The following is a 15173-nucleotide window of genomic DNA, read 5'->3' on the forward strand; positions in this document are numbered from 1 at the left end:
GATGAATACCGAAGGATTGGCAGCCCTGCTCACGACGTGCACCGCAAGCTGGATGAGCGTATATTAGTCACTAGGATTGTTATACAGAAGGCTCAGTCTCAAACTCAAGGAATAAAGGAGGAGCTGATTTGGCCTGTTACAGAGCCTGATTTGGCTCTGTATTCGCATCTTCAATTTCCAGTGTTTCACCTCCAGCCTCTAATTGCTCTACGGCTAATTCCATTAGCTCTAATGTATCCTCGGTCAAAAGACAAGAGGCTGCTGCTGAGTACACAGCTATGTGAGCTGTATTTAAGATTATAGCTGAGCAAGAGCACCATCTAGAGAAACTGCAAAGACTCAAAACTGCAGACCAAGAAGCAGCTGCATTAACTCGCTGTCTTCAGTGAGAAAAGGAAGAGACTGAACATAGGATAGAAAAGGAGAGACAAGCAGCTGCTCTCTTAAAGAAACAGCAAGAAGAGAATGCTGAAAGAAAAACGTCTGTAGAAGACTTGAAAAGAGAGCTTGAGCGTTTGGAGGAGCTGAAAAGGCTAAATGCAGCCAGTGTGAGGCTTCAAGTCTATGATGAAAATTAGTTTTATCAAGACCAAGGACTTGCACCACAGAACTCTGAACTGCCTACAGTAGTGCAATCAATTAATCAGGTTAACCCTGTGTATCAGCACACACAACCACCAAGAGATGTGGCTCCAAGAAGTGTGCTTCAGAGATAACATGGGAAAACTTGTGAAAGTTTTGGCTGAGGCTATATCAGCAAATAGGCTACCCATTCCAGAGCCTACAATTTTTAGTGGGGATCCACTCAAGTTTAATCATTGAAAGTCATCCTTTCAGACAGTAATTGAGAGGAAAAATATTTCAACTACAGAGAAATTCTTCCTTCAGAAAAAAAGTTGGAAGAGCAGCTAAAGAGGCCTTAGAATGTTATTTCCTGATTGATTCAGAAGATTCATATTACGTGGCATGGGACCTGCTCAGTGAACAATATGGCAAGTCTTTTGTAATTGCCAAAGCCTTCCGAGGCAAATTACATGCCTGGCCAAAAGTTGCCTCAAAGGAGAGTGCTGAGTTAGGAAAATTCGTGGACTTTTTACGCAGTTGTGAATCTGCCATTGCTCACAGTGAGAGTCTAAATGTTCTTATTGATGGAATTGAGAATCAAAAACTTACTGCCAAACTACCCGACTGGTTAAGTACCAGATGGAACCGAAAGGCCACAAAATACCAACTGGAACACAGAAAGTTCCCAAGCTTAAATTAGTTTGTAACATTCCCAACAATGGAAGCCAGTATCGCTTGCAACCCATGCAACCCAATAACATCTCACCATGCATTTACAACAAAGTGAACCTGATAAAGCAAAGATCAAGAACCAAAACACAGTGGCCTCCAAGAACCAAACTGTAGGTGCCAAGATCTTCACAACCAACACCAGTGAAAGGAACATAGTCATGTGTGGTTTTTAAGAAAATAGGATACGGCTTACATAAGTGTTGCAAATTCATTGAAGTGCCAGTCGCTGACTGAATCAAATTTATTCAGAGTGAGAAACTCTGCTTCGGGTGTTTGAGTCCTGGTCATCAATCCTAGAGCTGCAGTAACTGAATGGTCTGTGACACCTGCTCAAATCGTTACCCCACACGCCTACATGAAGATCACTCCAAACAAAAACAAGAACCAAAGAGAGAACAATCTAAGGAAATAAGTAGCACTAAGGAAAGAAAGCTACAGTCAGCACAACTGCAAGACGTCACCAAGGAAACCACATCCAACAGAGTTGTGCAAGATGGCAATAGTACCCAGACTTCAGCAATAATACCTATCTATGTATCAACACCAAGTGATTCAAGCAAGGAAGTTCTTGTCTATGCTCTGCTAGATACACAAAGTAACACTTCATTCATTCTTGAGGAAGTGGCAGATGTTCCAGAACACAGAACATGTGAAGCTGAAAATATCAACAATGTCGTCAAAAACGACAATTGCACTGTGTGGAAGATTCAAAGGTCTACAAATAAGAGGGCTGTTTTCCTCTAAGAAGATCACAGTGCCAACAGCTTACACTCGTGAATTCATCCCTGCTAATGGGACACATATCCCAACTCCAGAGACCGCCAAGGCATGGCCTCATTTGGAGCATCTTGCAGAACACATTGCTCCACAAAAGGACTGTGAAATTGGTCTGCTGATCGGGTACAATTGCCCACAATCTCTAATGCCTAGAGAACTTGTATGAGGGGAGGAGAACCAACTCTTTGCGCAGAAAATTGATCTAGGTTGGAGCATAGTGAGTTATGGTGATCTATGCGAGCACTACGGTGATGCAATTGGAATAAGTCATTGCATTATTGTAAGGCAAGTGACACCTGAACCCAAACTAACAGTCAAGCTCAAAAGTGAAGTTCACCATGCTTGCAATACTCTGATCAAAGAAATGATCACTCCAGGTGATATAATTAAGGTGCTAGAATCCGATTTCAGTGAAAGAGTTGGAAAGGAGGCAACTGTCTCTCAGGAAGATCTCCACTTTTTGACTAAGCTGAAAGATAGAATCAAATACAGAGAAGGTGGTCATTATGAAATGCCTTTACCTTTCAAACAAGACAGATCAAATCTACCCAATAATAAGTCATGTGCTGTTCAGCGTCAAATGTGCTTGGAACGGAAGCCCAAGAGAGACCAGAAATGCTACTCAGACTGTGTGAACTTCATGATCGACATTATCGCTCATGAGGATGCAAAGAGGGTTTCAGAAGAAGTACGCAACAATCAACCAGTCGGGTATATTTCCCACCACGGGGTATACTACTCTCAAAAGCCTGGGAAGATACATGTTGTCTTCGATTGCTCAGCAAGTTTCCAAGACACAATGTTGAATGACCACCTTCTTACTGGGTCAGAGCTCACAAACACCTTGGTGGGAGTTCTTTGTAGGTTTCACAAGGGTCCAATTGCTATTATGTGTGATGTGGAACAAATATTCCATCAGTTCCATGTAAGGCCTGAAGACCAAGACTACCTGATGTTCTTATGGTGGAGAACAATGATCTAGGGCAGGGTTGGGCAGTCCTATCCAGAAAGGGCCGGTGTGGGTGCAGGTTTTTGTTCCAACCAAGCAGTTACACACGTGATCCCACTAATCAACCAGTAGAGTCATTGCTGAGGAACTTAATCAGGAGACACAGGTGTGTAATTGCTTGGTTGGAACAAACAGCTTCACCCACACTGGCCTTTCCTGGATAAGATTGCCCACCCCTGATCTAGGGTCTCCGCCATCAGTTTTTCGGATGAAAGTCCCATCTTTTTGGGGGAGCCTCCTCACCTGGCTGTGCCAATTTTAGTCTTAACATCTAGCCGCTAAAGGTCAGGACCAATTTAACCAAACACTGTTAAATTCATCCAAAGGAATGTTTATGTTGACAATAGAGACTGGCAAAAGTAACAGAGGTGTAGCCCAGCACTGATGGAAGAGTCAGAAAGGTGAAACTGTTAATCAGTGACTCGACCTTAGACAACCAGGGAAAATGCACCACTAAGCCAGTCTATTTTGATAGGCCTGTACAAAAGACAGTTCTACTGCTTGAAGCAGAATAAGTGGTGTAAGCGCCATTTAAAGTTATAGTTTTTTGACTTGTTGGTTTATATTAAGGGGAATATGCTTCAATTTCATTTGAGGGTATATTGTTATGTCTATGTTTGACCACTGTGAGGCGTATTTATTGTCCCACTATGGCACCCGTATTGTATTCATGTCAAACAGGAAGTTTTGGTTGTAAGCCGTTCAGTTGTGAATAAAAGCGCGGCAGAGCAACACGGTTGTTCTACCGTAGGTTGGTATCTAGCCGACTCAACGTGTAAAACCAGTCTCATGCTGTCTTTTATTATGTGGTCATAGAATACAGTACAAGTCTAAGAAAGAAGAATTGCAAAATCTAAAGATAGCCACTACAAGTGGTATGGTTGTTCTTTTCATAAATATTAAGTTCATTGTGTGAAATTTAAGTGAACGTGTGAAGTGAAAGTGAAATTGTGAAGTGAAATCACAATAATTGTGATTTGGTGGGAGTTTAACTGCCACAAATATTTTATATCATTATTTGATATGTTTTGTTTGCATTTATTGTTTATGTAGCTTATTTTCATAGCTATTGACTTGTTTTGTATTAAAACGATGCAGGAAGTACGTTTACGCTCTTATGTTGTACAGGGACACATTTAGTTGCAATTTCCTCCAAGAAGGAACGTGAAGCGGATGAAGTCTCCGCCTAAAAGTTCGAGTTACAAAAGTTATATTGCATTGCCCGTTTGACGATTTTGTTTTTGTCCAGGTGGACTCATTCCCTTTTGGTTGTGTGGAGCTAGCGAGTTAGAAGGTGGATTTGACAAGGGTGATGTTGAATTACGAGTCGAGTAAGATGAATAAATCCAACCACGGTGTCATGTTTCCTGGAGGGAGTTATATATAATGCCTACTGAATCGCAGGCTATGACGCATGTCCATAAAAACATCATCAGCGTGCGTGCCGCATCAGTGCGCGTAATCAATAATTTTTTTTCAAAAAACTTTTATTCACAACAGTTACGCAATTGTCATACAGAGGGGGGGAAAAAAACCAAACAAACAAAAAACAAAACAAATTTGTACAGACAAGGGGAGTCCAAAGTCCACTCGTTTTAAGTCCTCTCAGAGCTCCATTAAAATTTACTTTCTTTAAAATATCAAAAGTCTTTATAGGTTCTTTTGTTTTTCACATTTTCAATGAAGGTGCCATACTGCTGGAGTTCAACAACAAATCGACGAAAGCAGGGTTTGGAGTCAGACCATTTAGATTTGTGGATGTGGAATTTACCAAGAATAATCAAACTCTGAATTAAATAGGCAATATTGCTGTCCAGCCCATAAAACACAAAATATAACATCACATCAAATACATTAATCTGTGCATTAGTATCAATTTTTACATTTGTAAAGTCTTTCATATCAATCCACAATACCTTTGAATGGGCACAGTGAAAAAAACAAATGAAATATAGTTTCTCTAACTGAATTACAAGAAAAACATAAGTATATGTGTGCATTTTAACTTCTGGAGTGATTCTGAATTGCTGGTTCATCTAGAAGAGAGTAAGTATCATCTTTCTTCCTTAACAAGTTGCTATTAGTCTTATTCCAGCTGCTTGAGTATTAGTCCTTTTCTCTATAGATCTGCTGGTTTCTAGTGAGAACTAGTGGGGTCTTATTCTAGCTGTAGTTGTCTTATTCTAGCTGTAGCTGTTTTTCACCTAGTGTGTCTTTATATATTTCTTGTTGCCTAGCTGTTTTGACTTAGTTATGCTTTTAGCTTATAAATATATTACTTGGTAACTTGCTGTTTGCAGTTTTAATAGTTTTGGGTGAGGTTTGATAGAGTTTTACATAAGTGACCAGTTTCTGGGCAATAGGCCTAGTTTCAGTTTACCTCTTGGGACAATTGGGTGTTAAGTGGCCGGGGTGTGGCCTGCACTCCTGGCAGACAATTAGCAATCAGTGTTCTTTAAATCACTGCTGCTACGTTGAAGCGTCAGGCAAACAAGCCGAGGGCAAACAGGTCTAGGCTGAATGAAGTCTAGAGTGAACAAAGGCAAGCGCGACTTTTTCAAGCTCAGACTTCGTCAAGCCAAGACTTCGTCAAGCAAGGACTGCTCTTTTTAGATCTGATCAGTCATCTGTATTTTGTGTGCCTTGTATATACTATGTGATTCCTTCGTATTCCTGTCCTTTCCTCTTCCCAGGGCTGGCATAGACGTTGGGTCATTCCTAGGCGTTGTGACCATACCAATCTCATCTATCCCACTCTCTCTATTCACGTTGAGCAAGTGGTGACAGGAGGGCTCTGGCATTGCCAGTCTGCGGTGCCGAAAGCTGAGTTTATCTCAGGCTACACATCCTTGCTCTCCCTCAACTATCTTGCTCTAACTGAGACTTGGATCATGCCAGAAAACACTACCACACCCGCAGCTCTGTCTGATGTGTACTCTTTTTCTCACACTCCCAGAGCTGGGCTGCGAGGTGGTGGTACTGGCCTGCTAATCTCCCCGAAATGGAAATACTCTCTTGCTTCCATTCCACAATTTTCTCTGCCGTCTTTTGAATTTCATGCTGTTACTGTCTCTTATCCAGTCAAACTCACATTTGTGGTTGTGTACCGCCTACCAGGCCCCCTTTGTGGGCTTCTGGAGGAGCTTGACACACTTGTCTCGCACTTCCCTGTTGATAACTCTGCACTTATCCTTCTCGGTGATTTCAACATCCATGCTGACAAGCGAGATCCTCTTCTCTCTTTCCTCTCCTCCTTTTACCTTCACCTCTCACCCTCTGCTCCTACCCACAAGGCCGGCAACCAGCTGGAGCTTATTTTTACTAGATACTGTCCTACTTCCAATCTCTCTGTTACTCCCCTCCAGCTCTCTGACCACTATTTCATGTTCTACTCTCTCTCCCTCTCTTCTCTCCCCTCAGCCCCTCCCCCTACCCACATGGTTTCCAGCCATAGACACCTCCGTTCTCTCTCCGCCACTGATCTTTCTTCCTCTGTTACCTCTATCCTCCCTACACCTGAATCTTTCTCTCTCCTACCCCCTGACACTGCTACTGATTGTCTTCTCTCTACCCTCTCCTCTTCTCTGGACAATCTCTGTCCCCTCACTTCCAGGTCTGCATGCCCAACTCCACCTGCCCCTTGGCTGTCCAACTCAGTACGTACTGACAGACGGAGCCTAAGAGTGGGAGAGTGCAAATGGAGAAAAAGCAAACTCCCAGAGGACCTTATCAACTTCCAGTCTCTTCTTTCCACTTTCTCCTCCTCCCTTTCTGCTGCTAAGGCTGCCTTCTATCACTCTAAAATCCTATCCTCTGCCTCTAATCCCAAGAAACTCTGAAATCTTTTCTACACTTCTTCAACCTCCTACTTCCTCCCTTCTGTCTGATGACTTCACTAACTTCTTTGACAAGAAGGTAAACAACATCAGATCCTCCTTTTCTCACCACCCGGTTAGTGCTGCTTGCACTATCCCACCCCCTGCACCCCCCTCACCTCTCCATATCCCACCCTATCCCACCTCGCCCCCCTCTCCCCCCGACGAGGTTCTAAACCTCATCACATCCAGTCGCCCCACCACATGCTCCCTTGACCCAGTCCCCTCCCCTCTTCTTCAGTCTATAGCACCTGAACTCCTTCCCTTTCTAACCCACCTCATCAACACCTCCCTCCAGGCAGAATGATTTCCATCTGCCTTCAAGACTGCTAGAGTCACCCCCGTTCTCAAGAAACTATCACTTAACCCCTCTGATGTCAAAAACTACAGACCGGTTTCCCTTCGACCCTTTCTATCCAAAACTCTCGAATATGCTGTCTTTAACTAACTTTCTTTGTACCTCTTCCAGGACCTCAACCAGTCTGGGTTCAAGGTGGGTCACTCGACAGAGACAGCCCGCCTTGCAGTGACAGAATCACTGCATGCTGCGAGAGCAAACTCTCTCTCTTCTGTCCAGGACCTGTCATCTGCGTTGGACGCAGTGAACCACCAGATCCTCCTCTCTACCCTCGAGGGACTGGGTGTCACAGGCTCTGCACTCTCAATATTTGCATCCTACCTGATGGGTCGCTCCTACCAGGTGACATGGAGGGGATCTGTGTCAGAGCCTCGCAGACTGACTACAGGCGTTCCACAGGGTTTGGTTCTGGGTCCTCTCCTTTTCTCCCTGGGTTATGTTATTCGCTCACATGACTTCTCTTACCATTGTTATGCCGATGACACCCAGCTGATTTTGTCCTTTCCTCCCTCTGACACACAAGTAGAGACACGCATTGCTGCGTGCTTGACTGACATCTCGGAGTGGATGGCGACGCCACCTAAAGCTCAATCTGGACAAGACAGAACTGATGATCCTCCCGGGGAAAGGTTGCCTGCACCGAGACTTGGCCTTCACCATTAACAACATCATGGTGACGCCAACTCGGACTGTGAGGAATCTGGTTGTGATCCTGGATGACCAACTGTCATTTGTTGCAAACGTTGCATCGGTTGCTCGCTCCTGCAGATTCTCCTCTGTAACATTAGGAGGATTCGCCCATTCCTCACGGACGAGATGGCACAGGTGCTCATCCAGGCTCTGGTCATCTCCCGGCTGGACTATGGTAACTCCCTCCGTGCTGGTGCCCTCTGGAGCTTGTTCAGAAAGCTGCAGCTTGTCTGGTGTTCAACCACCCTAAGTTCTCCCGCACAACTCCCCTTCTCATGTCCCTACACTGGCTCCCAATAGCTGCTCTCATCCAGTTTAAGACTCTGGTGCTAGCCTACAGGGCAGTGAAAGGAACAGCTTCTTCCTATCTCCAGGCCATGGTCAAGCCCTACACACCCACCCGACCACTTCGCTCTGCTGCTTCGGGACGCCTGGTTGCCCCATCGCTCAGAGGCCCTTGCTGCCGATCGACCCGGTCACAGCTCTTTCTGTCCTGGCCCCACAGTGGTGGAATGAACTCCCCACCGATGTCAGGACAGCGGAGTTGCTGCCCATCTTTCAGCGCAGGTTGAAAACTCACCTCTTCAAGAACTTCTACCCTATTACTTGCTCTTAGCACTTATTGTATTCACTCATTTAAAAGAAAAATCTCTTTCTTGCGCTTTTACTTTAGCACCGGTTTTGACTCTTAGATGCTTGTTTAGAGAGAAGATGCACTTATGACCTCTGACTAGTAGTTCTCATGATTTCCTACGTTAAATGCACTTATTGTAAGTCGCTTTGGATAAAAGCGTCGGCTAAATGACTAATGTAATGTAATTCCATATTTAGCTTAAATCTTTCCAAGACTTCTTTAGCAGAGTAAATTCCTTGTAAGATCTTGAAGAATACGTCTTTCACTTTGTTATTAATACAATAATTGTTTATAGTACAAGTTTTTTTTCCACTGTAAATCCCATATGATAGAAGAGAAGTTTGTAAAGTAATTGAAAGCCCTTTGAGTGGTTGTTGCAGTTAGAAAATATTCAACTTAATTGATTGAACAAAATAATCTTGCTGCAGGAGGTGTACCACAGTCCAAAGTGTTTCTGATGTGTCTGTTACTGCATGTTTTATTGCGAATATCAATATCTCCAATAAAGATTTGCCTAAAGCTAATAATGTTAATTTCTGTAAGGTTATAACTCTTTTAAAAGCTGAAGAGAACCCATGGGAATTGCATCAAAAATAATAGCATATTCTTTGGGTGTAATTGGTATCTTAAGTTTTTGTAGAAATTCTGAATATGACAGTAACTCACCAGTAAATTCCATTGTCATACCATTAGCGATAAAACAGGGATTTATTTTTGTATAAACTATCATTATTCCAGGTAAAGTATCTAAGAGGACTGAAATTGTGTTTCTATACCAATACCCATGCTAAAAGAGCTTGTCTATGGAAGTTAGCTAATTTAATTGGGATTTTGTCAACAGAAAAAGTACATTTTAACAAAAAATGAATGCCACCAGTAGAATTAAATAAATATGCAGGAAAAGCATACCAGATACTGTTGGGATTCTTTAAAAATTCTATAAGACACTTAATCTTAAAAGTATTATATAATAAATTAAACTCCAAGACTTCAAGACCACCTTGTTCTTTACTACCTGTGATAACTTCTTTTTTTAAGATAATGGGATTTTTTTCCTCCAAATAAAATCATATGGCATCTTATCCAATTTCTTAATAACATTTGTTGGGACACTGAGCAACAATGATAAATGTACTGATCTAGAGATTCCTTCTGCTTTGGTTAACAGAACCCTACCAAATATGGAAATATCTCTCATTAACCACGAATTCAATTTCAATTTAATTTTTCAATAATAGGATCAAAATTTAATTTAGATTGTCTACGCCACTGGGCCAGAGCAACATGATGATAAAACAGAAATCGAGTCCGCGTCTTGTTTTGTTAGCTCGTTTTGTTGAATCCATCGCATTTGGGTCACAGATGCTAACAGCCTGTTTGTTTGTGTTTAGCGCCAGCAAAGATTCTGCATCGCGTTGATCAGTGCATCATTTCGTGCTGCATTTCTGTTGGTTGGTTAGTAGACGTAGGTCGTAGCAGCAGTCACATTGTGAGATGGTCATCCTAAATTTCTGACAGTCAGACTTTTGTCCCAGGTTATCTTCAGTCACAAGATCGTAATAACGGCCGTCTTTGAACCTGTCTCACAGCACGACATGGGACCACCATTTTGGAGCCATGACCAAAGATATTGCCATGTTTAGTCATCGTTCGTCTGAGACGGCCCAAATTCGCACAGTGTATACCGGCCTTAAGACGTCTGATAAATTCAGGCACTGCTCCAAGGTGCCTCTTTAGCAGCGGGTAGAGCAGTAGACTCTATGAGGACTGAGTGGCCTATAGGGGTTGCTGGGATTGCTATGCACCAGTGCAGTGTGACCAAGTCTAATACAATCCTGTCAGTGAAAACCTGAGAAAGCTTAGCGCTAATGAGCTCAGTCGTGTGGAGAGTGGACTGTTATTAGTGCTGTTGTTCATTTTTCATTTCGTCTCTCTCATGCATACAGACACACGCGTACATAATCACACACACACGCACACATGCACACTCAAGTACGTTAGGGGGATTCAGTATGAGTGTCAACACAATGTCTCTGTTCACACTACTGTCTCTGGCAGTGTTTATTCTGTTGAATTTGTTAATAGCTGTTATCGGCACACTCGAACCAAGCAGCTGGAGCCGCAGATATACTGGAGGTTATGCCGCTGCTGATGTTTTGGTGAATTTGCTGAAAGAATGAGGGAGGATTATGGAATATTTCTTAAGCTTAACAAGACTAAGTAAGCATAGCAAAAGGCAACAAGGTGTCAGGCAGTAAGCTTTGCGAGCCTGGCTTTGTCCTCTCTCACCTTCAACAGCTATGCCCGAATGTTTTTCATCCAAACATGTTCAATTATTGATGGGCGAAACCAGCATGAAGGAAGCTGTCAGGGTACATTTTTGTCACTGCTGCATGACAGGGGAGACCTTGCTTGGCAATAAAATGCAATTGTGTGTGTGTGTGTGTGTGTGTGTGTGAGAGAGAGCATATTTTTTTCACCTTTTGGAGAACTTTTCTGGTATAAAAACTAACCTTGTTGGGAACAGTAGTCCTTACGGGGACCAAAGCCCAGTCCTAGTGAGGCAAAACATCATTTCTGACATCATGGTTAAGGTTAGGAATAAGGTGTGAATTGAGATTAGGTTAAGGTTAGGTATAGGCATGAATTGGTTAAGGTTATGTCTAAGCTTGGGGTTAAAATTTGGGTTAGGCTGTCCACAATGAATGGGAGTCAATGCAACTTCCTAATAAGGATAGCGGCACAAACTTGCCTGTGTGTGTGTGTGTGTGTGTGTGTGTGTATGTGTGTTTGTGTGTGTGTGTGTGTGCGTGCGCGCACACGTGTACTCACACAATGTGTATTTGATTTGAAGCTCTGCATTTTATTACATGGGCTTGCAAAACTCAATTAGGGGGAGTGGCGTATCTGAAAATATGATGAAACGCCAGAGCAGTGCTGATACTGCAGAGGAAGAAGCCGAGTAGAGAGCCTAATAGAAGTAGCTGAGGATGACATGAGAGACAGACAGAAACTGAACCCTGAGAATTTGGATGACTTATGCACTTCCTTGTTCTGTACGCTACTCAGAGAATGATGCCAAGAGACACACTTGCTCATGTAACATGAACCCGAAGTCTTTGACACTCTAGACTTTGAGGTGTTAAGCTGGAAATATCGACAGAAAATGACTGAAAATGAAGCTCCCCATGACATACTTTGAAAAGAAAAGCAGCAGCATCTGCAGGATAATGTGTACAAAAGACAGGAGAAATACTAGTAGAAAATAATGTTTCTTGTTTTCTCTCTCTCACTCGCTTTCTGTGCCGCTTTCAAATCCTGTCTTCCTTTCTTTCTTCTTCTGTAGTTTTTCACAGACCCCTGTGCCAGCAATCCATGTCTCCATGGAAACTGCAGCCGTGGTGGTGGCGGAGAGGAGGGGGAGGTGGCTTACACCTGTGAGTGCACCGAGGGCTACGAGGGGGAGAGGTGCGACCAGGTCATGCTGGACTTGCCCCCTGCCGCCAACTGGGAGTCTTCTACTCCCTTCGCTCCCGAGCCAGCCACCGCCGTCACATCCACAACCGTTCCTCAAACGCAGCAGCCGACTACCATTCCCTCTACCACCCCGCAGGCCCCTCCCAGTCTGCAGCCATGGCGACCCAAACCTGGGCAGAGGCTGCTGGTAGTGCCGTGGGAAGCAGACAGGGTGAGAAAGCTGTCTTACTCACAAACCATTAAGTTTGTTTACTTTGTAGGACAAAAAAAACTGTTGTTGTTTGTTTGTGTTTTAGATGCAAAGTGCTTCATAAACCTGGATTCTAACTCACTCACTCACAAACTGACATTTAGGGCTCTAATTTCCGGACTTTGCAAGGGAGATGCGGATTTGCGTCCTGGAATCCACATCTCCCACAAAACAGGCAACTACATTAACCAGTCGACTAAAGGGTCCGACCTGTTAGCCAAGGGCTAGTGAGTCTATTTATCCGTGCACTTTACACTACCCCCTTTCTTTGGGAAGCGCATCCCCGCACTTCAGCATATCAACTCCCTCATGCCTCTGGGCATATGCGCTTCTGATGGCCTCACGGTCTCACCATCCCACTTCTGACACCAATGTAGCGAATTCGGGGGGCAGCCAGGAACTGCCACAGCCAGGATGTGAACCCGCATCTCCTGCACCACGGGCGACTAGGTTAACCAGTCGACTAAAGGGTCCGACTCGTTAGCCAAGGGCTAGCGAGTCTATTTATCCATGCACATTACAGCATAATGACAGGAAAAGAAATTTCAACATTTTCCTTGGATATAGTATTGAATTACTGCAAAAGAGTCTATAAGACTAAAACTAGAGTATAATCTTATGGATGTCTGTGGGCTCTGCTATTTTTAAAGAAAAAACAAAGAGTCATGTCTTGTGAACTCGGACATAACTGAAAATTTCCACTTCCAAATTCGTGTGAACCAAAACAGTGGTTGTTCATGCAGACTCTTGTCATGAAGACGAGACTGTTTGAAGGCAGCATGAGATGGTGTGTCCTTGTTTACTTAAAAATCCTTTTGAAAAAATGATAGCATGACCTTTGTAATAACGGTGGCATGCTGTGACACACCTGTTTCATGTGCTTTGTGAGTTTATCCTGGCACGTGTGAGTATATTTCTTTGTGTGTTTGTTTGTCGGTTGCAGGTGACCGAGGGGCTGCACTGTGTGAGGCCTGGTCTGTGTGAGCTGACCTCAGGAACCCTGACTTTGTCTCTGGAGGTGCCAGAGGAGACAGCTGTTAAGTAAGAATCTGTGCTGCTACTCATTCCCTGGACCCACAGTTTATAAATGTGCAATTTCTGGCCGAGCACAAGCAGGAATTACTCTTATTACTACTATTATACCAAAGATGAATTGCTAGAAATTACTGTTATTCAGGGATGCAAACAACTCACTTTTCAGCCAATGTTACTTTTTTCCCCACGTCAATTTGGGTGACTTGTGTGAATCGTCCACTTCCATAGAGTTTTTTTTGGGGGGGGGGTGTGGATGATGGACGAATATCCTAATGATATATTTCTGTCACGCTCACATGCATATGAACTGCATTACATGACTCATGTAACGAGTGACTTGTAGACGTAAACAGTGATGTGCAAGATCACCTGAGATAAGGACATTCGCTTTTTTTCCTGTTGGCTGACTATTTAATATAGCTTTGACTTTTAACATCATTAGCTCTGTAGGATTATGTATGTTATGTCTTTTTAGCTAATGTTATTGTACTCCATGTCAGAGCAGCTTCACATATGCTAGATTTCAACTTGTAAAATTAAACTCGAGGATTCCATTCATTTAGTTGGCTGTACAGCGAGAAAGGTTGAAGGTGATTTAACTTTATGTAAATGAATAGAAAATTCCATCCTACTGACTTAGCTCCTATTGGTACTGTAGTCACACCAACATCTTTGGATGACCTGTACTGGCTGTTGTGGGGCGAGTGTCTATGTTCCCTCAGCTTGGTTGGGCAGCACGGTGGCCCAGTTGTTAGCACTGTTGCCTCAAAGCATGAGGGTCCTTAGTTCGAAACCCCAGGCTGTCCCAGGTCCTTTCTGTGTGGAGTTTGCTTGTTCTCCCTGTGTCTGCATGGGTTTCCGCTGGGTGCTGTGGTTTCCTCCTACTGTCAAAGACGTGTGTGAGGGTTAGTACTGCTGTCTGTGCCCCTGACCGAGGCATGGCACAAAGAACTGGAGCTGCCCACAGCTCATAGCTACATGGCTAGGATGGGTTAAATACAGAGGATAAATTTCCCCATGGGGTTTAATGAGGTATATCATCATCATCATCTTCTTCTTCTTCAGCCCAATGTTCCTCAATGTTATTTCATTGAACATCATTCAGTTAACTTAATCAAACCAACCTTAACCTCAACCTCTACCTAACCTTAACCCAATGGTTACCTTAACCTAACCTTAACCGATAGCAAACCTATTCAATAGCTAATCCACAGGGCTGCGGGAACATAGGACTGAGGAAGCATAGGGCTGACCCGCTCTTGTGATCTAACCTTAGCAGTTCTAAGAAATTCCACAATAGTCTGAACACGCAGTCGGCAAAACAATGCTCGTCGAACAAGTGCAGCACATTTTACAAGACGAGAGGTAGAAATGTAGTGAGTGTTACAACTAAGTCTTACAATGTTAGATAAGTTAACTTAGTCGTCATGGTAATATCATTCAACTCTGCATTTTCAGAATGAATGAATTTGAGGGAAGTTTTTTCCTGTGCAACAGTTGCAAGTGCAGTTGGAATGGACTACCGATGGATTAACTACTTCACAATGAAAAGATGTTCAACTACATCTTAACTACTCTCAAAGCATTGTAGCTTGTCAAACTAAAACTACTTTGGAAAAAGTGCTTCAACTACATCCAAAATATGTTGTGGAAAATTATCAAAATTTGAGTCTGGCGTCTCATATAGTTACACAAGAGGTAAAACTGAAGTGACAAAGAGTAGTGTGACAGTGTTTGATTTAGTAACCAGGGCAGGTAAGACCTCAGTTAGG

General features: G+C 43.3%; 1 protein-coding gene across 1 annotated transcript in view; it reads left to right on the plus strand.

Moving 5' to 3' along the window:
- dner (delta/notch-like EGF repeat containing) overlaps positions 1-15173 on the plus strand; it is a 142786-nt gene that overhangs the window by 71603 nt on the left and 56010 nt on the right. Inside the window, exons 2-3 of the mRNA XM_056282893.1 lie at positions 11986-12327; positions 13310-13407. Coding sequence (XP_056138868.1) covers positions 11986-12327; positions 13310-13407 — 440 coding nt within the window. The remainder of the gene's footprint in view (positions 1-11985; positions 12328-13309; positions 13408-15173) is intronic.

The sequence above is a fragment of the Lampris incognitus genome, chromosome 7 (assembly GCF_029633865.1).
Source record: "Lampris incognitus isolate fLamInc1 chromosome 7, fLamInc1.hap2, whole genome shotgun sequence".
NCBI classification, from domain to species: domain Eukaryota; kingdom Metazoa; phylum Chordata; class Actinopteri; order Lampriformes; family Lampridae; genus Lampris; species Lampris incognitus.